The sequence below is a fragment of the Penicillium daleae genome, assembly GCF_028827525.1.
Source record: "Penicillium daleae strain IBT 16125 chromosome Unknown utg000008l_segment0_segment0, whole genome shotgun sequence".
In the NCBI taxonomy this organism is placed as follows: domain Eukaryota; kingdom Fungi; phylum Ascomycota; class Eurotiomycetes; order Eurotiales; family Aspergillaceae; genus Penicillium; species Penicillium daleae.
The window spans coordinates 1,011,870-1,036,873 of NW_026623156.1; the positions used below are offsets into that span (position 1 = coordinate 1,011,870).

Genomic DNA, 25,004 nt, shown 5'->3' on the forward strand with positions numbered 1-25,004 from the left:
ACAGCGAAGATCTGCTAGACAAAATCCGGTATATATACATTTCTTGCCTGGGAAGAATCATTAGCGCAGAACTAGGTATAACATAGCATTATAGAGGTAGATTCATTGCTTCTGTCGGTTGAAGACTCGCTGCCCTGCAGCATCGAGATCCATGTGCCCTTTGTCTCTAAACTACGGAGGGCAGTTCGGTCTGTCATCAGGACTCTCTAGGGTATTCCTTAGCTATTTTCTTGTGGCACACAGCTAGCCATCAGATTTGGGTGCAAATCGGATAATATTATAAATAACATTTATTACACATTCCAGTCTTGTCCAAATAGCCATTTTCTCCTCACTTGGATTTCGGCCAGCCGTCGATATCACCGTACTATCTCGATCGGTAGATTTCATCGCTAATATCGATCTTCTTGCGCTGCCCGTTAACGACTAAACTGGTATAGAAGCCTCGGAACGTTTGCTAGAGCGACTGCACATAAATGAAACTCCCATCAGGAGCAAGGTTGAAGCTTTTCAGGTCCGACTCGGGCAACTCCTCCTATTCGCCCTCCCGATTATATCTATAACGATCATCTGTGGTGACCTCAAACCCTTTCAGGTACTTTTCTATCACGTCTTCAAATTCAGCGACAAACTAGCCTTTCTCAATATCAAATTCAAACAAGCCCCGATCATTGGATATGAGGAATTTACGCTGGTTAGGAACGGGGACCAGGTCGTGAGGTCCAGCCTACCACGAATACCCCGGGCCCTATTCCGTGTTAATGTTATATGCATTATTTATCCTGAAGATATAAGCGTCGTCTTTGCGAAGTTGACTCGTTGACGCATCGAACGGATAGCCCTGGATAACGCTATGTGCAGGAACGGGATCGGACCCATCAGCTGCAACGTCCGTTCCACAGGCCTATAGCATTTGGGCCTGCTCGTCCTAGATCATGGTATGGATTGCCCGGAGACCAGTGATATTCTGCAGCACCGGCGGCTCATCGACCAGCGGGTTGGCTGTGCTAGCATTATACACAAGAATGCCATCCCAGGGACGCTGCCCGGTGGTCGCGACGGCTAGCAGATCCCCGGGTAATGGTTCTACGCTATGTGCATTCCACAGAAATTCGTTATCTCTGCAGACCGCAAAGGTGATTTGCTTGTCTATCGTTGGATCATCCGGAGTATGATTGATGACTAGTGCGAGATCGCTATAGATAGCTGCAACCGCGGTGCCCCCACGCAGCTATTTGAGCTCGGTTGCGTCGTTGGCAGAGGCATACAAGCAGCGTTGTAGGGCTGGGGGAAGCTTCTGATGCACATCGTCACGTTCAAACTTCCATTTCACGGTGCCTTCTCGATCATGGATCTTAATCAAAGGAGGCACGCCATAGAGACCGGTGATAATATCCTGCCAAGGCCGGTTCTCGGTACGTAAGCGAGCTTGAGGCTGAATGGGCGGAATATAATACTCGGCCAGCGGCTTAAACAGAAGTGGAATCCAACCCAGATAGCCCCCTAACATGATCAGGGCAATTATCTGGGGACAGGAGGGATAGAAAAGATGACGAACAGTCTGGACTATCGTCTGGTGATAAAAAAAGAAAGACAAGGCTGTTTCGGTGGCTCCCGACCTCCAGTCTCCACGACACCCTGACCTCTGACCACTCCGACACTTGACACTCGGTCCCCCTCGTTCCCTCTTATTCTCCATACGAGTGGAGACGTAAGGCGGACAAATAACCTGGAACGGGAACGAGCGGAGCGCCTGGAAGTTGTCAAGAACTCGTTGACAGCCAATTGGCAATCCGCCAGGTCTCAAGTCCACTCTCCAGCGCTCCATTATTGCACCCTGAATCAGCAGATAGTGGGTTTCCATAAGATTGAAACCTGTAGTCCCTTAAGAACTTTGAGAATCATCTCTTCAGGCATGCCTTGGAAGGTCAATCTATCTAGGCCAAAAGGAGCTCTGGAAAGATCTTTTAAAAGAGAGGAAAATCAAGAATCTTTTTCCACTAGTCTATCTCTCCGAATTTTTGATTCGAACGTTTGAATTGTAACTGGATACCAGCGCCACGCTCAGTCAGACGGACCCCTCTCCAAAGTGAATCAAATGGATCCTTCGGTCTCGGCGATCTCAAATCACGCCTTTAGCCTTGCAAGTTGCTAGCCATTTCATCATGCCAAGAAGCCAAGATGGGGCCCAATTCGTTATCAGGACTTATTAAACGGTTAAACGAGACGGACGCTCGGATTTAATAGACAAAAACGATACCCTGGGCACGCGACACATTACCCTCCCCTTTCTGCACTTATCGAACTGGTTCACCCGTTTCTTCTTTTGATTTTTATCCGTTCTTTACCATGCGGCGGTCTCCTGGAGAAGTAGACCTGCTATAGATATTAATGAAAAATGGTGAAAGTGGTCGGCACCGTCTTCTCTACCCTGACCCACCGCATCTATCAGGTTTATCAATCGCCCGGTCGGACCCTTGAAGCCTTTTGGGATTTCTCTCGTTGCTATTTTTACGCCCTTGCATTCTGGTCGCTGTTCTGTGCTAAAGTCCTACACCTTTACGCCCATCTTCACTCTCTTCCTGCTAGCAAGTTATTCGCATGAGGCGTCACCTTTTATTTTCAAGATGTTGTCATTTTACTCCTCCTGCGCGTCTTTGTTCAGAAAAGCCACTCCCGGTCCCGATGCCGCGTGGCGCTCGACGTGCTAGTGGTGGTCCCGTTTAGGTACGTGGCCATGTGCTCAATTGCCTTTTTCATCCACCACATATGAACCTTATTGATGGTTTCTACCGCTTCCTGCGCGGCTAACTTGCATATACACCGGATTTTGTCCGGCAACTCTTGGCGTTCCCCTTCCGCTCTCGTGCTCACCCCCTCGCCGCTTTTGCTCACTGAGTAGAATTGAGCACGCCCCTGAGCGACCTGAGCTGCTCAGTTATCATTACGTAATCAGGGTGACCTGCTCACTGAGCCCGATCCGAGCATCCTGATTTGCTCACTGAGCCTGACCCGAGCAATCCCAGATTTGCTTACTAATCTCCTCCCGAGAGGCGATCTGAGTAAGCAGGCTCAATAAAACGCAACAAGCTAGCCCGACCCCTTGTATAGTTTTTCCCTTTCAGGCAAAGAGCGGACATCGTAAATTTGCTACTTCCTTGGCGATCCTTGCTATTGTAAACAGGATGTATTTAGTGAAAATCGTTCAATTGGCTGATTACAATTATTGTAGATCCAATGCTCCTAGGAGCATTCTCCGTGCCCGATACTTGGCCACATTTGGGGGAACTCTGGAGGCAATTTTGGATTTTCTAGACGAACTTCGTATTTTCTTTGATTTTGATTGAATACTTTCAGATCTCTCTATAAAAATTCAGATACCCTTCTATGATCACCTACTACTAAGATGAAGACCTTTCGGGGTTTTGATGCTATACTATTCTCGCCAGATTAGGTAGCAATAAACGGAAGACCTGCTATTCGCATAACCAAACACTTGCTCCTGGGAGCGTCACAATGTTACATCTTCATGATAGCTGAACCAAAATAATCTATCTGTTAGGGCGAGATATTATCATAGGCTCCTAAGAGCTTAAGTCTGACCAATGCTGCCTCGTCTTAATGAATATAGATCTTGTCAACTGATGTGGGATCTTCCCGCAGATGACTAAGCCGCCACCATCTTTTCCCCGGAAGAAACACCTTCATGTCTACCACATTGATTCATCATATTGATCCTCAACGATCTCGCATTGAACTGCCTATATTGGCCGGAGACTACTCAACACTCCTAGATTACCTCGGATGTTCTTGATTTCTTCATGTGATATTTACTATGTACCTAGTGTTATAAATTCTGCCTGTTTTCCTAGTTAAATAGAACAAGTTTGACATCCTTTTTATCTCAGGAAGAATTACCGGGCATAGTAGACCATCCGAATCAACCTTCCACTGCTTGATTCTTCTGTCTGATCAGCCGATTGTGATCTATCCTGATTCGTCTCTCTTCCATCATCGTGGCACTAAGATTAGTGTGCACGAACGATTTCTTCTACGGTTTTATGCACCAGACGCAATTCCAACAACAGGTAATAGAGGTTTGTCTTTCAACGAGCAGGGAGGCTATAGCACTAGCAGTTACTGCTACTAGAAGGATAATATCCGACCTTATCCTAGTAATAAATATTATATCTAATTAGATTAATAGTGTATACCTCTTCTTGAATTATTTTGCTCCTACGAGAAGAGCCTCACTAAATAATTTCCAGGTAGCTATTCTAACTAGACCCAGAATTATAATAGACTCTCAATTTTTGAGATAAATATAGGTCTATAAAACTTGTACGTAGGTCAAACTGTCTGATGCTACTTAAAGCGATGCTTATAACCTCATAAAATCCTTCCGCTTTAGGAATAAGTTAGTAGAGGTCACCTAGTTTATAGACAATACTATCTTAAGCATACGCTAGCAGTATCTAGTATCGCTAGTCGCGATAGAACCGGGACACTTGTACGGGAGCCTTACTAAGAGGTGACCACCCTGTTCGTCTAAAACCTACGCGTTTATCACACCCAGATTCGTCCATATACACTAGGTGATACGAATGAAAGTCCGATATATTATATAAATAAATCTCCCTTAAATCAGGGTTTTATTCCCTTCCTCTCTGCCGAGACACCTTTTTAGACCAACCGTAGGCTATAAGAGCCCTTCGGATGCTTGAGGTGGTTACCTAGGTATAGCTGCCTTGCTTTTGCATTTTTCTTGTGGTTGTGGTTGGGAGTAAATATGCTCGCTGGTTAGGACTTGACTATCTACGATGCGAGAGACTTTATGAAATTGAATCGTGTGAAGTTTAATAATCCCGCACTCTGGCTTTCTCCATGAAATTTGAAAACACTGTTCTGTTTCTACGATGACCGTCCCGAAGACTATGGGAGACATATCCGAAGTTTCCAGATTCGATCAGGCATTAAGATCTCACGTAGCTGAGATCAGCCATATTCATCGATAATCAGCCAATAATTGCTATGCCGTGCAAAGAGGGGTTCTCATCAGTGTAAGATGGTATTTACTGCTTCCCTCGGGGCCATATTGCCTTACATTGCGCTGTGCGCTTTGGCTTCTAGCCTGGTAAGTATGAAGGAAATGGAAATGTAGCAAACTTCTACTCGAATATCTGAGTCTTATGGTCACCAAAGCTTCACCCTGAAGAGTTTAAGTAGAGAGGGTCTCAAGGGATTTTGCGGCTTTCTCACCGAGCTCGCTGCCCTGGCAGGCCGTGCGTCTGTCTTGTGCTTCTTATCTGGCTCTGCACTAGCTGCCTCCTCAATCTTTCCCCGCGTTTACCCCGGATTACGGATAGCAACCCGATATATTTGGAACGTTGATTATGCATCCTGATCGGAGGGGCTCTAGCTTGCCCCGAGTATAAATGATCAATGATTGCTGGTTTCTCGCAAACGGCTCCACGTCGTTGACCAAGTCTACCGCGTCACTCGTTCTACTTACCATGTCCAACATGGACAGCATCGGCCAGGTAAAACCTGATACCGAACAAGCAGAGATAGTGAAACTAGGGCCGTTGCATCAACTCCCTCTTCCAGAGGAGCTGGAATCCTTGGAGAGTCATGAGCGAGAGAATCTTGAGAAAGAGTTGGTACGCAGGTTGGATAACTGTTTACTTCCAGCTGTAGTTATTCTTTTCTTGATGAATATCCTTGACCGGTTGGTATATCAAAGGTTCATAATATTGCTACATTATGCTCACATTTCTACCTAGAAACAATATTGCAAATGCAAAGATTGCCGGCCTACCTAAGACCTTGGGAATAACAAATACCCAGTATAACACGTGTTTGATGATCTTTTATGTTGGCTGTTAGTCTCCAAATCGAGTGAGTAAATACCATGCTTACCCTTCTAGATATCGTCACTCAGCTTCCGTCCAATCTGGTCATCACCAAAGTCAAACCTTCAATCTATATTGGTGTCGTCACGGCGGCATGGGGTGTTGTCTCCATGTGTCAGGCCTTCACACACAATTTTGCCGGGCTTTTCATCTGTCGTTTCATACTTGGTCTGGTAGAAGGGCCATTTTTGCCCGGAGTATTCTTCCTGATGTCTTGTTGGTACAAGAGATCCGAATTACCGCCCCGCATCGCACTGCTGTATGGTGCGAACATGCTGGCTAGTGCATTCGGCGGGTTGATTGCGGCAGGCATTGTCGCGCGAATGGAGGGGAAGATGGGCAGACCAGCTTGGGTGAGTTTGCCTTGAGAATGGTTGGAGGCTTGCTATTGACTATTCATACTCCTAGGAATGGCTTTTTATCATCGAGGGATCAATGACCGTTGTGATTGCACTTCTTGTGATCCCTTTTATTCCAGACTACCCCCTCTCTACCAAACGCTGGTGGATAACACATGAGCATCAAGTACTTGCGGTAAGTCAGACAATATCCATCCATCTACGGGAGACTCGCTAAAATATTAGCGACATTATAGGATTGGCGCTTGCGCAATGAGAATGCAGGACTTATTGACAATGACCCTGATTCGATTCTTTGGGGTGTCAGACAAGCAGTCATGGACCCCAAGCTATACATGTTCATTTTATTGCAAATGGCTCTGATCACAGCCCAATCCTTCAATAACTTCTTTCCCTCTATCGTTGGCACCCTGGGGTATAACGAGACGATTACGCTGCTGCTTACGGCACCACCTTACGCCTTCGCCTTTATATGCTCTCTGGCCCTCTCATTCCATGCCGCCAAAAAGCAAGAAAGAGGTTTCCATATTGCCGTTCCACTCCTGTTTGCACTGATAGGAAATATACTGGTACGCGTCACAAGAGCTGCAAGGTTGTTACTTCTTGAAGAAATGTATACTGACTTCCCATTCCAGGCGATGTTCGTACCAAGTACAGGTGGAAGATACGTCAGCATGTTTCTGATGACATCTGGATCGTATTCACCATACAACCTTTGCGTATCGTGGTTGAGCTCATCGCTGCCTCGCCCGAAAGCTAAGCGTGCTAGTGCATTAGCCATTGTCAACCTCATGGGAGCTGGCGTTGCTCACTTCTACACTTCGTACATGTTTCCGGATTCTCAGAAGCCTAGATATTATGCCGGTGGTGGAGTGATGAGCGGCGCTTGTTTGGTATGCGCTGTGACAGCGCTGGGTATCAAATGGCACCTGAAGCGGCAGAATACGGAGATTGAAAGAGCTGAATTGGAGGAAGGCGCATTGATAGGGTCTGCAATTGCAGGATCGAAGACAGGACAGAGATCTGACGCTGTTGTGTCATTCCGCTATGTTCACTAGGATACGATGGGGATATTCTGGTAGTATTGACCTTGAACAAAGATGCCAGGATGGGAACCATGGAGGGAGGGAGCTCTATTCAATCTGCATTTTTTTTTTCATATTACCCGAATACAAACCATTGTCAAGGATGTGTTAGCAAAACTGAAATGGTCCATACCAATAATAAATGGCTGGAAGGTAAGTGGAGGCCAAATAGCTTTAGACCCTTGCATTCTGTTCACGAAAGGCAGCTCTATCAGTTCCAACAGCGGATCTGGTCGGTCATGGAGCTCAAGCATTACACGCCAGAGGAGACAGCCGACCTAGGCTACGTCTCAGTCGTCAATGCTACAGGTAGGGGCGCAGAGGTACTCGCAAGGGCATGATGTTCCGAGAATGGGAAGAATGCCACCATCCGTCGGCCTGGGGGGCCTTGCTTTGCCTGTGCCGTTCAGGCTCCCAATGCACTCTACATCGCGGTGCTAATCTGGGTAGGCTAATCATTGGTGAAGTGGCACAGGAAAGAATTAGGCGGGCACTAGGAAGAGACATGGAGGACACTCTTTTAAGTGCGTGGTTCTGAAAAGCCCTCTCTCTCCGTGAGCTGCATAGGGTGCCTACTACTGTAATTAAAGGAAGAAAGAAGAGTGATGTTGACGATGGTCCTTTGGAGGACGCATGTTATCACTGGTTCATGTTCATAGTAAGAAGACAAAACACACACACGAAATCCCAAACATTGTGATCGCAATCTTTTTGATCGACGCAGTGGAGGCTTTGTGACGGAGGCTTTAGGTCTTCCCGGTCGCCCCGCCCCTTTTTCCACTTCTTCTCCTCAGAATGCCCTTCTGCGGGGTCGCGGTTTCGAGATGAGCGCGTCGCATGCTCTGATATAGGTGAATTTGCCGTCTTCGCAGCTCCCTCGTCAAGCGCCTAGTTGGAAGTTCTGTCAAGCATGGATCGATATTTGTCATCTCGGAGCCAACAGAGAACACAATGGGCCAATGGAGTCCCTCCTCATTGGGAGCGGGGATTGAACCACTGAATCCACCTCCGCAGCGGGTTGTGCCTTCCAAGCAACACTATTGGCCCTCGTATCCGTGCCTTTCTGCCCACCCAAACCGATACCCGCTTTGGGTGCGCCACCCATTCTTCGGAGCCACAGGTTCTTCGTAGATTTTGATGCCAAATCGTAGATTTCATCAACAAACTAGCTAATTATCAATAAAAAATAGCTCTCCTGCCTCTCTACCCTCTCTCTCGGCCTGAATTGCCCGATGAATACTCTCCTCCGATCTCTGTGTGGGCGCGTGGCCATAAAGCTTCTTGAACTGCTTAGCTAGCTACCGCTCCTCCTTCGCTTTTTCTTCTTCCTTCCTGGTTACAATTGACCGATTCGCATCGCGTGTGCGCAATATACCAGTCTGGCTAAGCGGTTTAACCTGCCGCTTAGTGTATTTGCGACGTACTGGCGTTTGTGCGGCTCTAATTCGCCGAATTGTATCGCGCGTCATCTCAAGCTCCTCGGTTATCTCCCGCTGGTGCGCCATTATCTTCGTGAGATTTCGCTGCATCTTCTCCGAGAGATCATCAAGATATTTGGTAATCTTCGTATGGTTCTTTTCTAGTGCTTCAATAGATTTTGGAGGGCTATTTTCAATACTAGAAGATGCGAGATTTGGTGGTGGTGATGGTGATGGTGTATGCGATCCCCATGAGCGAAGCTCCGGGGCGTAGAGATCAGGAACTACTAGCTGATTAGCAAGATTTTCAACAATCTTACTACCATCAACCGGCCAAATACCACGATCTTTGAAATATTCTCGAATAATTCGCTGGGTTAAGGTTTTCTTGCGAATTGGCCCGATAATCGCGAGGAAATCCGATTTCCCATACGGTTGGCCGCCCCAGAACGATAGATCGTGTCGGATTTGTACAGTATGCATAAATCCTGGTATATGCACGAATCGTTCGTGCACGGTCGGAGGTCAAAGGGTCGTACGATCTAGTGATCTACGATTGTGGAAGAGAGACTATCCACGATAGAGCGATGAATGGCAGTTTAGACAGAAAGGTTGAACAGTGGCAGTTCAACACAGTATAGTCAGGTAGGCCTAGAAACTCTAGTCATGAATATGAAAGATGTCAAACTTGTTCTATTTTACTAGGAAATCAGGCAGTATTTATAACATAAGGTACACGATAAAAGATCACAAGAGAAGTCGAAGAATACCTGAAATAATGGAAGGAAAATATGAGAGTGTTGGGGATTCTCGTTGCTTTTTTATCTGTTGTTGATGTTGATGTGCAAGCTTATGCATACGCGCCACATTGATAATCCGAGGGCTTATGCACACACACATGTTGATATGTTGACACTACCTTATTACTGCTTTAATCATTCTCGGTAACGGTATATCCGGGGAATTTTGTTAGAATCTGTCGGCATATGTGGCCTGTGGGCCCAGATTGCCATTTTGAATTCTGCCTGCTTACTAAGCAATCTTCCTGATCCTACCGCGGGGAAAACCATCTTGTTTACCCCTCTTTGATCTATCAATTTGATCCTCAACGATCTCGTCAATATTGCCTATCTAGGCTGGAGAATGCTCAACACTCCAAGATGACCTCTTGATTTCTCCATGTGATATTCGCTTTGTACCTCATGTTATAAATACTGCCTTATTTACTATCTAAATTGAACAAGTTTGACAAGAATCAATTAAGTTTGACATCTTTTTTATCTCAGGAAGAATTACCGGGCGTAGTAGACCATCCGAATCAACCTTCCACTGCTTGATTCTTCTGTCTGATCAGCCGATTGTGATCTATCCTGATTCGCCTCTCTTCCATAATCGTGGCCCTAAGATTAGTGCGCACGAACGATTTCTACTGCGGTTTTATGCACCAGACGCAATTCTAACAGAATCTACCGTAATCGGATTATTACCGTATATAATTATCTGTCAACTTATGTGGGATCTTCCCGCAGATGACTAAGCCGCCACAATCTTTTCCCCGGAAGAAACACCTTCATGTCCACCACATTGATTTATATTGATCCTCAACGATCTCGCATTGAACTGCCTATATTGGCCGGAGACTACTCAACACTCCAAGATAACCTCGGATATTCTTGATTTCTTCATGTGATATTTACCATGTACCTCGTGTTATAAATTCTGCCTGTTTTCCTAGCTAAATGGAACAAGTTTGACATCTCTTTTGATTCATGAGTAGATTTCTTTGGCATACCTGATCATACTCCCTTTTGATCTAATTAGACGACTCCTATTTCTCTCATGATAGTCTTTCTTCGCCTGCTTCGGACACACATACTCTTTTGTGTGCAATCGGATTTTATGACCACTGTCTAAATCCAACAATTATTCCGAATAATGTTTCTAAGACTCTGCAGTCGCCTACTCCGTATAGTTCTTGTAATATTAAAGAGAGCCTAATATAAGATATTTCTAAATCTAGTATATAGAAAAGGCCACAGTAGACAAATAATTAACTAACTAAACGTGTAGAGTTTCATTTAGCCTAGTCTTATATAATATATCCGTATTCGACCTGTTATAGTATATAGCAAATTCGGCTAGACGACTATTTATCTTGATCTTCTTTACCTGCTCGGTTGCCGTCGGTCAGTTGAAAAGGGGCTGCCTGTAGTTTAGCCTTTCATATTTAGAAAGTTTAGGTATAAGTTAACCTAGAGCTAGGAGGCCGATCGTAGCTCTAGAGGAACCCCTATAGAAAACTACCAAGTACGATACAGGGAGGCCGTAGATTTAGCGCACGTTACCCTAGTATATGTCTAAGTAACTTATATACCCACTAGCTATCTAGCGATTGTAGCTAACGTGTAACTATATTTATTAAATCGGCATTTGAAATTTTAGAACTTCTCGGTCGATAATTACAACTTAAATAGGATATCTTTATCCTTCGCTGTATCTATCAAAATTGAGATAATACCTGCCCGCTGTTGCTATTTCTTCGGACCGCAAGTATCTTGTCCTAGAGAAGGGAGAATTTTTATCTCTCTCTACGTAGTTAATTTTAACCGACTCTAGTAAGTAGTTCTTATGCTACAGTACAGGCGTATCAGCTCACATAGAGATAGATAGCTGATAAAGAGTCCGTCAACTGTCAACTAGGGTTAATTAGGTAGTTAATCTTTCACATTTGTGTGTGCCTACATATACCCCTAGCCTACCCAGTGATTGAACTACAAAAATGCGAATAACCTTGTTAAATAAGCGGCTAATGCGAACTAAATGAAGAATGATGGACTGAAATTGTCATTTACACAGCCTGTCAATTTGAACAGTCATCGTTGCTCCATGCGGATCATGCGTGAAGCCAATCCAGGTTATTAACCCTGGTGAATAAACCAAAATAGTCCACTAGAGATGTCTTGACTGCCTACACAAAATGCTCCTTGTCATATAAAGAACTAGGCAAATATACCGAAGCATCCGGTTTGCCTTAGACCAATGGATCAGGGAGCGGACGTCAACACGCAGCCTTGTCGGGAGGTCATGAGGAGGTTACCAGGCTGCCCTTAGACCAGGTAGTGGATCCCAACGCGACAGGCGACTACGGCAACGCTCTGTATGCTGCCTTGGAGAGAGGCCATCAAGACGTTGCCAAGCTGCATGAAATCCTGAGTGCTCATCGTCCTTGAAGACAGTTCGCGCCATTGGCTCTAAGGCTCATCCTACAAAAATTGTTTAAGACTTACCAGTCCTCAACCCATCTCAAGGTCCCAGGGTCCTCTGGGGACTGATACAGTTCGAAGAAGCGACACTCGGGCTCCGCAATTACGGTGTCGTAGACTGGCTTGAGATACTCAAAGAACTTGGGCAAATTGGCTGGGTCAATGTAGACTGTGACATGGAGACTGAATCCCGACTCAGATGCCATGGTGATTCAGGGTTACGAAAAGAATAGATTTGGAAGGTAAGTGAGCAAAGGTAGGCTGAGCTGCAAATGATGTTGACGAGGATGGAGGTCAAACATATATTGGCCAGGAAGCATAAGCCTCACGTAAGACGGCACTCGATTATAGTTATATGATTCTAATTTAAAGTGTACTAGTCTCCTAATCTAGCGCCGATAAACAAGTGTTTTCGCCTGCCTTATCCGTATGGACACGCAAGGCTGGGGCCAAGGCTGTGGGATTTCAAATCAAGGACTGGAACCTCGTCCTGCAAAAGAACTGAGTGATTAGATCGCTTGGACAGATAACGGACGATACGCCTCCTCCAATAGGGCAGCCTCTTCCCCTGTCAGTTGTATTTCCAGAGACTCGGTTGACGCCTCAATTCTCTGGATACTGTTCAATCCAACGATTGGACAGCACCCTTTTTGTAACAACCAGGCCATCGCAACCGAACTCATTGCACATCCTTTCTGGCAAGCCAATTCTTCTAAACGACTCACAATTATTTCATTCTGATTACTAACAAACCATCGTTTTGTCTTTTGGTCTTGATCTCCACGTGGTGACTTCTCCTGCCAAGGACGCGCCAATAGCCCCCGGGCCAACGGACTCCAAGGAATCAAACCAATTCCCTCTGCTTGACAAAACGGATTCATCTCCCTCTCTTCTTCACGATATAGTAGGTTATATAGACCTTGCATACTGACAAACGGCGTCCAGCCGTTCATCTTCGCGATATACTGCAATCGCGCAAACTCCCAACAGTGCATACTCGATCCTCCTAAATAGCGAACTTTGCCCATTTGTACCAGATCATGCAACGCTCGTATAATCTCTTCGGGTGGAGTTTCAGTGTCTAATCGATGCAGTTGCAAGACATCAATGTAGTCCGTGTTAAGTCTCCGCAAAGACCCTTCAACCGCGTCGAAGATGTGCTTCCGACTCAGACCCATCTGATTAACAAGTGGCCCTTCGTTGACAGCCGGATTTGGTCTTGCGTCTGGATCGTCTTCCAGCACTGGGTAGTAGACTTTTGTCATGATCACCACGCGGCTGCGTGGGATGCCATATCTTGTGAGCATTTTGCCCAGGATCCTCTCGGATTCTCCGTTGGAGTATGTGTTTGCGGTATCGAAGGTGTTGATTCCGATGTCATAGGCCTTTTTGAGTAGAGGAAGTGATTGCTCTTCGTCAAGTACCCATGGAGACCCTTCCCATTTGGGGTTGCCGTAAGTCATGCATCCGAGAATGATGCGGGAAACCTTGAGGCCGCTGTTTCCCAGGCGTTGGTATTGCATTTTGGGAGATATACGGGAATTTTGAGCATTCCGGCTGGCAGAGACAGTGGAAGGTTCCGAGGTCATGTTAGATTGATTTGTTGTTGAAGCAGGAATGATTGTTGTCTTTAAAACAGCTGGCTTTTACTTGTTCGGCCGCTTGTCGCCGAGGGACTCGGAGAACTCTCCGTCTCTGGTGCGAGGATCAGATTTAGGATATTCCTGTCCGAATCGGTCCGCTCTTACTATTAAAAAGTTTCTATACGCTAACAGAACATAATAAAGTGGCTGCATTATACATTCAAATTCAGTGCTAAGCTAAGTGACACCATTCGACATCATTCCCGGAAAAGTAAACTCTCCAAAGTCAGCCAGTAAGATGTCATCTCCCAGATTACCGAATGACTCTCCGGTAAAAGAAAAGGACCCGGGTGGTGGATGCATTGACTCTTGCACATTATGCGCTGGGTAGTCCATCGGGACTACTGCCACTGCTAAGGAGGTGATTATATCCTCGCCACTCCGTTGTAGCGAAGCTATACATTCATGCAACTTGCGAGTCAAACCTGGCGTCATGCGACAGATCGGATGCTGCTGGATACTTGGAGTCTCTTGAAATAACCCCAAAACCTTTCCAATCAATTCAAAATTTTGACTCGGGTCAATCGAGAGCGGAGCATGGTAGTTCTTGGTGACTTCTAGCAAAAAATAGCCCGCAAATGCGATCATGATATGAAAGTAATGAGGCATTCCGACCAAACTACGTCGAAGCTGTTCTTGGTGTAGTATCATTTCGAAAATAGCAACAGCGGCATCGTGTGCCATGTTTGCCGCAGTCAAGAAATGAGGCGGTATGTCATCGCCGTTCAACCCTTTGAAGACTTGGTGCCCAAGGTAAAGCTTCCCAAAGTGGTAGTGTAATTGTAGGCCACACTTGGGGAAATCACCAATACTTGGATCTGGCTTGAATATTGAAAAGAATTTGGCGAACCATCGATCAAGTTGGCGGGAGTAATGAGTGATTTGGTTTGATAATGATTGTGGTAAGCGAGCTTCTTTGTCAGAGCCCAGCAATTCACGAACCTGGCTCATGATGACCAAGAGGGCAACTTGTGATATGAGTCGTATATCAGAGTCCGTTGTGTCGTCCCGAGCCAAAAATGTTTCCCAGCTGATAGCAATCTCTTTATCATTGCGCAAAAGCGGATCTCGATTGTGGAGAATGGAGAGGTGCTGATCTGAGATGAAGATCAAATACCAGAGCCTGACACGGTCTTTCATTGCCCCGACCTCGATCGGTGTTGATAGTGTGGGAGCACCCCCGGGCAGTAACCTTGGGTCCATGGGAGTGGTAAGATGATAGAAACTGCGATGCAAGCGCATATCAGCTGCGCGGCGGATGGCATCACTGGACAGTATCCTAGATGCATCCGAAAGCCAGAAGGAGCTGATACATAAGGCTCGGACATACTCCAGGTCATGCTTCTCAAATAGAGATCGAGAAACAAGGCGCCTCAATTCACGATTGCACGCTTCATACAGCGATTGACCATTTGGATCCTGTAATGCAGCTACAGTGCACACTGCAGCGAACATTACAGCCGATGTACTTCGAAATTGCGCAAGGCTTTGATAACCACAGCATATCCCATATAGATAGGGATCTAGATGCGTCAAGTATCGTTCGACAAGCTCTTGTGCCACCGCTGAGGTGATAACACCTTTATTAATGAGATCCTGAGGTACTACATGCTGTCTTGGACGGGTTGTGCTGGGAGGTGTGTTGTCTGACAATCCAGGACTACCCAATTTGGCAATATCTAGGAAAGTGTCGATTGGAGCTTGAACAGCAGAGGGTGTGTCGGGTGGCGATATTTCACAGCCATCTAGGTCTTCCTGATCCCGCTCCAACACCTCTTGATGATCAGTGTTTCCATCGCCTTGGGAGGGTTCCCCAGTAGTCAGGAGTGGCTTTGGCCTCGGTAGGCTGAGATGTTGACAGATATTATCAAGAACTTCATGTAGGCCTTGAACGTCGTTCTGTAGAAGCTCCGTGTTTCTTTGTACGTCAATAATCCGCTCCTAAATTGACTCTAAACTGCTTGAGTAGAACTCACTTTACCTCCTCCACAAGAGACTGCAAACTCTTATTCAATACACACGACAACCCTCGCCGACGACATCGTGTACAAGGTGGACCATCAGTCATATCACATTTGATCTTTATAGGTGAGAATAAATCCAATCAGAGGGGACAAAATCCCATTACACACCTTCTGTTTCCTACATGCTCCACACGCAGTGATCTTTCGGGTAATCCCCGGCAGAACATCCAACACGCTTTGGTCCTTGGAATCATCATGATCAGCTCCTCGAGAGCTCGACTCCGGTAAAGTTCCCGATGCCTCGTCGGTCCAGGTCCGCTTTCGTTTGCTCATGACTAGAATGATGAGGAGTTTGAAAACGGTCACCAGGACGAGAGCTCACCGGTGAGTACCCCGAGGGAGTTTATCTACTTGCGGGAGGGGGAAAATCACAAACCAGGCCTGACGAAATGCGACTCTCCTATTTGTTGAGACTGGGTTTGCTTTGAGCATGGCATCCACTTGCGCAGAAGAGGAATGGATCAGCCCATTCCCCGGAAGCTTCTCCACATCATCCACGAGGCCTATTATCTCACTACATATTCCCCCGCATCGGTGGAAAAGACTCCGGGGCGGAAATCTCGGTGACTCTCCGAAGTGGCTTGAAAAGCGCCCGTTCAATTTTCAGCTAGCAGAGTATAAGGTAGAGGGGTAATAGGCGACCGCGTTGGGAGATGATCTAACAAAGAATTCAAGAAGACATTTCTAAAAGAATTAAACCATGACATCAAACATTGCGGCCAAATCCAAGCCTATCCCGCCGGGGATATATTGTCCCGTCATCTCACTATACAAACCGACCCCACGTCAAGAAATCGACTACGATGCATCATACAAATTCTTCTCGCATTTAATCCGCAGCGGTATTGATGGGCTTGTGTTGGCCGGTACCACGGCAGAGGCTGTTCTCCTCTCAGCCGAGGAACGAAAGGAACTTGTCGAGGTCGCGCGAAAAGCTGCATTTGACTCTGGTCGCCCGGATTTCCCTGTTGTTGCGGGGATCAGTGGACAATCAACAGTGGAGTCAATTCGACTGGCCGAGGATGCCCTGAGCGTAGGGGCAGATTTTGGACTGCTACTCCCACCTAGCTACTGGGCCAAGGCTGTTACGAAGGAAGCCATTCTCGGCTTCTATCATGATGTTGCTGATGCAACTGTTCTCCCAATCGTTATTTATAGCGTAAGTACACCTTGGTTTACAAGAGAATTGAGGCTAACATGACGAAGTTTCCGGCGATGTGCAACGGAATAGACCTGAACTCTGATACCCTGTCCGAACTCGCGCAGCATCCCAACATCGTCGGCGTTAAGCTCACCTGTGGCAATGCAGGCAAGGTCACCAGGCTTACACAAGAATATACGCATGGACAGTTTGGAGTTTTTGCCGGTTCTTCAGACTGGTTGCTCCCTTGTCTTGCCGGCAGCGGAGGCGGATGTGTGACTGGTATTGCAAATGTCTTCCCTAAATGCGTGGCCAGACTATATGCGCTCTGGAAAGAGGACAAAATAAAAGAAGCGAAAGAGCTGCAAGGACTTGTCGCCCAAGCAGAAAAGGCATGCAAAGAAGGGATTGCCCCTACGAAATATGCGACCGGCCACTTTGCTGGCCCAAGTGCTGGCGTGACTGAGCCAAAAGCTTTTTGGCCCCGGAAGCCATATCTCCCTTGTGACCCTCAGAAAGCAGTCTGGGTGGAGAATGTTATGCAGCACTTGGTCAAGCTGGAGCAGAGCCTCCCCGATGTTATTTAGAGAAGTATGTCCGATATTATGGATAGAAACCATACTAGAGCTCTAGACTACGATGCGGAAATTGGCTAGATCCACTTACTGTGTCGTAATGGTGTTTATCTGGCTTCCCAATCGACTTCTGTAAAGCGTTATGTTAAAAATATATTCTTAGATTCTAATTGAACTCTATGAGTGGAAAAAGCTCTGCTTAATATTAGCGCTCTAAAACGCGGTGCCTTTGTGTTCTTGATGCATAGCTCTCTGGTGAATATTAAGTGTTACCATTCCCAGGAACCTCCTTGAAAAAGTAGGATATCGTGTAATGTATGGAATACATGTTGGTCTAATTGAAAAAGTCTTCTCCGAGGCGAACGTACTTGATCCGCTGCCTCCAGAAGGTAAACGCGATGTGAATCGACCCGTCGCTCTGAATGGTGATACTGGGGTATGAAAGCTCCCGATTCAGCTTCTGTTCGCTGTTATTTGTCAAACAATAACCATCTCCTTCTTCCAAGGTCTTCCACTTCCAAGAAGAGCCATCATCATCGCTCCAAGCAACACAAAGTGGTGCCCTTGGTGCACCCCAAAAAGCCTCCTTTCCATGCTTGCTCTCCTGATTGGTTCTTGTATCGCTATCGTCACTGATGTCATCGTAAAGACCATCCCGCCGACCGACGGCGTCTTTCTTCGAACAATGGTTATAGACGAGAACGACTCTTCCGAAAGGTAGAACATCGAAGCAAATTCCCGCGTTAGGGTTTGGTAAAATCGTTGCCTTGGGCTCACTCCAGTCAAGGCCATCGGAGGATGTTGACATGTACACGTTATCGGCCCAACGACTTCTGTAGAGAGCCAGATAGGTGCCATTGCTGAGCTCTCGAATGTTCATGTGGACGCACCCATAGCTATTGGGTACTTCTCTCTCTGACCAAGTGCGTCCTTCATCCTTGGATACACGAACGCACGATATGTCATCGCTTCCTAGCCATCGCTCACCTGGCTCTGCACGACATTTGAAGATTGGAACAACCCATGTTCCATCTCTGAGGACCTGAATAGGCTGCCTGATGAATGTACCTCGTTCTTCAAAGAGTACTGTAGGATCCGACCAACTTTTCCCACCGTCAATGGAAGCCACTTGCTTCACAATCGCAGAATCCTGGTTTCCCGCATCTTGCGATGTGTATAGGAGCCGGATTTCTCCCGTAGAGGGAACTCGGAAGAGGACGGGATTTTGTTCGCTTCGAGTGTGATCATGAGACATTTTCACCGCATCTTCCCAGTTATTTGAATGGGCTGGAAGACGAGACATGTAAATGCAAATATCGGGTCTGCCCTCAATGCTGCCTCCGAACCAAGCGCAGAGGAGATCGCCATTGGGAAGGAGAAGAAGATTCGACGCATGGCACTGCGTTGTGTGAGCCGGAATAAATGCCTCGGTGAAATTGTATATCTCGCGCCTTCGAAATTGGAGGCTGGCTCGAAACTCGGGGGCCGCAGTGATTGTCGTGGTGGCCATGGTGACAATCAGTGATGTAGGTAGCTTTTGAGGTAATTGAGGACTCGCAGACTTCATGACCTCATTTTAAGATTAGTTTATCATATCACTAAGCTCGTAACTTGCTAGTCAGTACTGGCATGGTCTTCAAAGATGTCGGGTTGGTGTCCGGCAGTCACCTAGTCATGCCAGACGCCGGAGAGAAATCCGACCCTAGACCAGCCCGCGTTGCCCTCCTTCTCCACCTCCCCACTTCCCCATGGGGCTTGCAGATAAATGCTTAGGCATGGGGACTGTAGAATTTGGCATGGGCTATCAAGGCATGATCACTCGACAAAACTCAGTTGTCTTTCTGGCAAGATTTATATTCTGGCTGCAACCTCTTGAACTTCCAAGTGCCTCTTGGATTGGCTTACATCTTCAGTGTCCTGAGAACCAGATATTTCCCAAGCGTGCTTGCAACTTAACTCAGAAAAGAGCTCTATAACATGGCTGGGGGAACAAGCATCTGGGTTAGCAGTGAAGCAAAGACAGATCCAAAGGCAATCTTCAACCTCCGCCTCCTCTACCTCTTGGTTGCCGTCTCCTGGGCCGGCTCCTTTTATGGATTTGATACAGGGAACATCGGCGGGATTCTCACTCTGCCATCTTTTAAGAATGCATTTGGAATGAGTGGAGTGACTCAGTCTGAGTTGGATAATAGAAAGGTAGGTTAGGAGATTCTTTCCCATAACATTGTCATTGAAAATATTGACTCAAACAATCTAGGGAACAATTGCAAGTATGCTCGCAGCAGGTGGATCTACCGGCTCCTTGCTTGCAGCACCAACATCTGACCACTTTGGTCGAAAATGGTCGGTCTTTGGCTGGGGTCTGGTGTTCTTAGTTGGAGCGCTGATGCAGATGATCGCCAACCATGAGGTCCTCCTCGGCGGGCGCTTCATCGCGGGTATGGGTGTTGGTGCATCATCGATGCTTACCCCTCAGTTCCTAGCGGAAAATTCCCCAAAGTCCGTCAGAGGATCCATGACCGCCACCTATAATCTAATGATTGTCACATCTCTGATGCTGGCATTCTGGGTGAATTATGGTGTCTCAAAGTGGTCTTTCCCTGGCGTGGAGCACGACAATGCCCAGTGGCGCTCCGCAATGGGCATTCAGTTGATTCCCGGTGCCCTCTTGTGCTTAATGATTCCATTTGTGCCAGAGACTCCACGTTGGTTGATCAACCACGGCAAAACCGAGAAGGGACTTGAAAATATTTGCAGATTGCGGAAGCTTCCCGCAGATCACATCTATGTGCAAACTGAATATCGTGAGATTGAGGCACAGGTAATTCACGAGCAGGAATGCTTTGCTGGGCATAGCTACTGGGTTGTCATGAAAGATATTTTCACGTCAAGAAATAACTTCCAGCGCTTCTTCCTGTCTGTGATGCTGTTCCTGTTTCACAAGTTTACCGGAACAGACTCGCTGAATGTGAGTTCCAAATCCCACTTCCGGTAATTCACCATCCGGAATTATCACTAACACTATATACAGTACTATGCACCAGAAATCTTTGTCTTAATCGGAGTAAAGGGCAGTTCCTCTAGCTTGCTCACTACGGGTATCTATGGTGTTGTAAAGACAGTTACCACAATCATCTATGTGGGTTACCTGGTTGACCGAGTTGGACGTCGTATTCCACTCCTTATCGGAGCTACATTGCAAGCAACTGCAATGCTTTATCTGGCACTCTATCTACGGTTTGCCGGAACGAATACGGAAACAGTAGGAGGAACTCCTGCAGGAGGGATTGTTGGTATCATTTGGATTTATATTTATGCCTTCGGCTGGTCATTTGGCCATTCTGTCGCTTGCTACGTGGTCGCTGCAGAGATTTTCCCAACGAGAATTGTAAGGGCAATCCTCCGTAAACCAGAGATCTACGCTAACCCTATCAGCGATCCTTCTGTATGGCGATCTGCTTTTTCATTAATTGGATAGTGGACTACGGTATTACTCGAGCAACGCCGAACATGATCACCGAGATGGGTTGGGGTGTGTTCCTGCTTTATGCCATGCTGACCTATTTGGGCGTTATTTTCATCTTCTTCTGTTTGCCTGAGATGAAAGGTCGGTCAATTGAGAGTATGGATAATTTGTTTGAGCGACCGCTATGGACGATGTGGCGACATGCTTACCCTACCGAGGAAGAGAAAACCCGGTCTGATGTGCGAGAAGAAATCATGGCGGGAAAATTGAATGATCAGGAGGACGATGGAAAGAGAGACCGCGTGGAGCATGTTGAGTCGGTGTGATTAGATATGGCATCAGAAACGCTCTCTAGTGCCATTCTCAAGGTTCAATCCATAATTTTTCCGCTGCTCAAACATTTGTACAATGATATTAAGTTTCGGAGAGGAGTAACGGAGCGAGTCCGATGCATAATGAGGGGCAAAGGTCTCAGGACTTCTTACGGCTTTCTCTCCGACGAAGAAATTCAATAAAACAGATTCGTCCAATTGAGTAGCGGGGTCAATATCGGCTAAGAGCTCCATGGTATGACTTTAAAGAACTCGAATTCTTGAATTGGGGCCTAAAGAATAACTTTTTGAGGTACATGCACAATGGCCACGAATATTCAAACTAAGAGCTTTGTCCTAAACACTGGGGCAAAAATCCCCGCAATCGGCTTTGGGACCTGGAAGGCTGGGCCCGGCGAGGCAGCAGCAGCAGTTCAGGCTGCGTTTGAAGCAGGCTACAGGCACTTTGTACGATGGCCCCCAAGAAATTCGGCACTAGTTGAATATACTGACTTTCCGATTCTTCGTTAGGATTGCGCTCCTCTATGTCGGTCCCACCAAGAAAAGTTGACATTGGCGATAGGCTAATGAAGATTATCAGATGGAAATGAAGCAGAAATAGGTCAGATATTCAAGACGACCGATGTACCACGCAGCGATTATTTTGTAACTACCAAGCTGTATGCGCAAATACCCCGTTGCCCTATTCAAGGCTAACATATTGATTTCGAGAATAGCTGGTCCTCCGATCACCACCGCATTCAGTCTGCGCTCCAGAAATCTCTCAACGATCTGGGCCTCGAGTATGTGGATCTCTATCTTATGCACTGGCCGGTCACATTACCTACCTCAACCCCCGAAGCATACGGAAGAGAGGATCGCACCGTCCACGACCCGGACTGGGACTTTACTGATACGTGGAGTGAGATGGAGAAGCTGCCTGGGACAGGAAAAGTAAAGGCCATTGGAGTAGCCAATTTCTCAACAGTAAATTTGAGAAAATTACTGGAGAGTTGCAAAGTTGTCCCTGCTGTGAACCAGACAGAAATTCAGCCATTGCTTCCTCAGAAGAAGCTTAATGCGCTGTGTATACAACACGGGATTCATCAAACCGCATTTGGTCCTCTGGGCGGCAGTGGAAGTACACTTCACGAGAATCCAGTTATCACTTCCATCGCCGAGAAGAGAAGATGCAGTTCTGGTAATGTGTTGCTTAGCTGGGGCGTGAGGAAAGGTTGGAGCCTGATCCCGAAGAGCACGAACCCAGCGAGAGTTGCCTCCAATCTACAGAAATGCTTCGATATGGCTGACGAAGAGACCGCGCAAATTGACAATTTGGTCACAACACTTGGAGGAAAGCGATTCAATCGTCCAAACTGGGGGACAACTATCTTCCATGACGATGAAGAGGCGAACGTGCAATAGTTCTTATGCCCCGCATGGCAAGACCCGCCCACACTTGCATCTGCATTCAAGTCTTTATTGACTGTCCGAAGCTAGGTTGGACCTCACTTTTGTGGAGCTTGATTGTAAGCTGAGTAAAGCTAGGAAGCAGGTTGCCGTCCTTCTCGAGATGTATGTCTCTTCACAGTGGCCGATAGAATATATTAGGGGACGAGGACTTCATTTCGAGTATACGATAGATCAGACATTTATTCAAGCTCAACATTGTTTTCCTGCAGCTCAGATAGAAAAGCCTTACCTAGCTCGATAAGTTGATCAGTTCTGAAAGTAGTAGCATGAATTGCATCAATCCAGATCCTCTATTGATCAATTCGTGACCTACTTTGGAATGTTGCACGACTGTGAGCGGGTAAGTTACCAGATGCAGCTCGGCCCGCTGGTGATTATAAAAGAAGCCATTCTACGCTGACAAATTGTCAACTAATGTCAAGGAACATTGGCTTTTTGATCCAAATTCCCGAGGCATATAAGTGAAATAAACACCAGGCTTTAGACTTGTATGCTTTCGCATATGCGCCTTCCTCTAGATGTCGCACAACATTCTTATCACCGGCGCTTCCGGGTATTTGGGTGGAACCATTCTTGCCAGTTAGGAAAGAGCCGAGCTTTCTCTCTATCAAACGCTCTACGCTCTCGTTCGCACCAAAGAGCAAGGTTAATAATATAGTTATACTAGTCTTAATGGTTAATAAGTGGCTTACTTTCGACCTCTTTGGCAAGGTTTCGTCGTAAGTAATGTATTATCGGATGCTTACTGTACCCGGCTGCGTTAAATATTTAGTGCTGGTAGGCAGAGAAATCTTTGCTCGTGAGAGGAATATCCTAAAGCCCGCTAGCTATTATATTCATAAAGATTAGCTTTTTTATAAACCTTTCTTTCTATCGCAGTAGAATTTCTCTATTAGATAGATTATATTTTGCTAAATCCTCTATAGTCTCAATTCCAAAGAGAGCACTACTTCCTAATGTAAGGCCAAGGAGAAGGTCACTAGAGGCAAATTGTGGCCGCTTACTATCCCTGATTCCGATCCTAAACCTAGGTAAAGTTAGTGTCAACATATCAACATGTGTATGTGCATAAGCCCTCGGATTAACAATGTGGAGTGCATGCATAAGCCTGCAGATCAATTATTGATGTTGATCATCAATATCAACATCAGATAAAAAAGCAACGAGAATCCCTAACACTCTCGTATTTTCCTTCTATTATTTCGGGTATCCTTCGACTTCTCTTGTGATCTTTTATCGTGTACCTTATGTTATAAATACTGCCTAATTTCCTAGAAAAATAGAACAAGTCTGACATTTTTCATATTCCCGAGTAGAGACTCGAGGCCCACCTGACCATATTGCGTTGACCTGCCACTGTTCAACCTTTATGTCTAATACTGCCGACCCCCTTCTATCGTGTCTTAGTCACTCTTCCACAATCGTAGATCTATGATTAGATCGTACGACCCTTTGACCCCGACCGTGTACGAACGATTCGTGCATACCTAAGGATTTATGACGACTATCTAAATCCGACAGTTAGTATATGTGATACGAAGTAAAGATTCGGAGTTTATATACTATATAATCGGTATCTCGGTTGTTCTTAAGCTACTACTGATTTACTTTCCATCTAATTTCCTAGGGAGCTATCGATGATAGGAAAAGAACTAATTCAATATACTAAGATTAGGAATTAGAATGCGATATTCTTTTGATATTTTTGTGAACTACTTCGTATCGAAGACCTCTTTCGTGCTTATTCTTATCGGAAGGCATAAATGATCTAACCCGTGCTCCTGTAAAGAGATACAGTTGAAGTGTAAATAGTATAAGAGCTTTAAGCCTTCTAGGCATAAACCTCTTATAATCAACCCGCTATATCGAGGAGATAATATTCAAAAAATCCTCCCTTGTGAAGTTGTATTTCTGTTTTTTCTTATTTACTACTTTTCCGTCTTTAGTTAACGTATTTTTTTATCTACTATATCCCAAAGAGAATGTTAGTATTACTGCAAATAGTGAGACAATAGCAAGGACTCACGCTGTATATTTCTTTCCTATCTATTTTAGTAACATCTGTACCGGTAGTCTCTTTAAACCTACCGAAGAGTCGCTCCGCGTACGCCTTTGCTGTTCTTACTATTAGCTTCCTACTTTTTGCAGAGTCGGCTATAGGTAGAATTTGTATACTAGCGAATAAACCCTTTTACTATTTTATAGCTTAGAGGTAAGCAACCTGGTATAGTTTTATAGTCTTCAAATCCGTTTTCAGGGTCACCTGTGAAGCTAAGAAATCAGCTTTGCTATTAATAAATCTTTTCTGTTCTGAATTTTTAAACCTACTCAAGC

General features: G+C 45.9%; 8 protein-coding genes across 8 annotated transcripts; 3 read left to right on the forward strand and 5 right to left on the reverse strand.

Annotated features, from left to right (window-relative positions):
• Positions 1 to 928: 928 nt before the first annotated feature.
• Positions 929 to 1,510, reverse strand: N7458_009005 (uncharacterized protein; the record flags this gene model as incomplete). Its single annotated transcript, XM_056912387.1, has 2 exons — positions 929 to 1,196; positions 1,269 to 1,510. The coding sequence occupies 2 exons, from the start codon at positions 1,508 to 1,510 to the stop codon at positions 929 to 931; spliced, it is 510 nt and encodes a 169-aa protein (XP_056761236.1).
• Positions 1,511 to 5,513: 4,003 nt separating this feature from the next.
• N7458_009006 (uncharacterized protein) lies at positions 5,514 to 7,329 on the forward strand (the record flags this gene model as incomplete). Its single annotated transcript, XM_056912388.1, has 6 exons — positions 5,514 to 5,728; positions 5,784 to 5,881; positions 5,928 to 6,265; positions 6,321 to 6,446; positions 6,508 to 6,840; positions 6,907 to 7,329. The coding sequence occupies 6 exons, from the start codon at positions 5,514 to 5,516 to the stop codon at positions 7,327 to 7,329; spliced, it is 1,533 nt and encodes a 510-aa protein (XP_056761237.1).
• Positions 7,330 to 11,881: 4,552 nt separating this feature from the next.
• N7458_009007 (putative quinol monooxygenase) lies at positions 11,882 to 12,243 on the reverse strand (the record flags this gene model as incomplete). Its single annotated transcript, XM_056912389.1, has 2 exons — positions 11,882 to 11,999; positions 12,062 to 12,243. 2 exons carry the CDS (start codon positions 12,241 to 12,243, stop codon positions 11,882 to 11,884), a joined length of 300 nt encoding a protein of 99 aa, XP_056761238.1.
• Positions 12,244 to 12,546: 303 nt separating this feature from the next.
• Positions 12,547 to 13,626, reverse strand: N7458_009008 (aldo/keto reductase; the record flags this gene model as incomplete). Its single annotated transcript, XM_056912390.1, has 1 exon — positions 12,547 to 13,626. The coding sequence occupies one exon, from the start codon at positions 13,624 to 13,626 to the stop codon at positions 12,547 to 12,549; it is 1,080 nt and encodes a 359-aa protein (XP_056761239.1).
• Positions 13,627 to 13,857: 231 nt separating this feature from the next.
• On the reverse strand, positions 13,858 to 15,977 carry N7458_009009 (Zn(II)2Cys6 transcription factor; the record flags this gene model as incomplete). Its single annotated transcript, XM_056912391.1, has 3 exons — positions 13,858 to 15,598; positions 15,657 to 15,760; positions 15,813 to 15,977. The coding sequence occupies 3 exons, from the start codon at positions 15,975 to 15,977 to the stop codon at positions 13,858 to 13,860; spliced, it is 2,010 nt and encodes a 669-aa protein (XP_056761240.1).
• Positions 15,978 to 16,404: 427 nt separating this feature from the next.
• N7458_009010 (dihydrodipicolinate synthase family protein) lies at positions 16,405 to 17,432 on the forward strand (the record flags this gene model as incomplete). The annotated part of the gene is made up of 2 exons (XM_056912392.1): positions 16,405 to 16,863; positions 16,911 to 17,432. 2 exons carry the CDS (start codon positions 16,405 to 16,407, stop codon positions 17,430 to 17,432), a joined length of 981 nt encoding a protein of 326 aa, XP_056761241.1.
• Positions 17,433 to 17,754: 322 nt separating this feature from the next.
• On the reverse strand, positions 17,755 to 18,930 carry N7458_009011 (sialidase family protein; the record flags this gene model as incomplete). The annotated part of the gene is made up of 1 exon (XM_056912393.1): positions 17,755 to 18,930. One exon carries the CDS (start codon positions 18,928 to 18,930, stop codon positions 17,755 to 17,757), a length of 1,176 nt encoding a protein of 391 aa, XP_056761242.1.
• A 458-nt stretch (positions 18,931 to 19,388) lies between these two features.
• Positions 19,389 to 22,622, forward strand: N7458_009012 (uncharacterized protein; the record flags this gene model as incomplete). Its single annotated transcript, XM_056912394.1, has 5 exons — positions 19,389 to 19,616; positions 19,678 to 20,388; positions 20,452 to 20,808; positions 20,856 to 21,202; positions 21,935 to 22,622. Coding segments are annotated over 5 exons (2,331 nt in total), but the record flags the coding sequence as incomplete, so codon positions are not given.
• Positions 22,623 to 25,004: the final 2,382 nt, after the last annotated feature.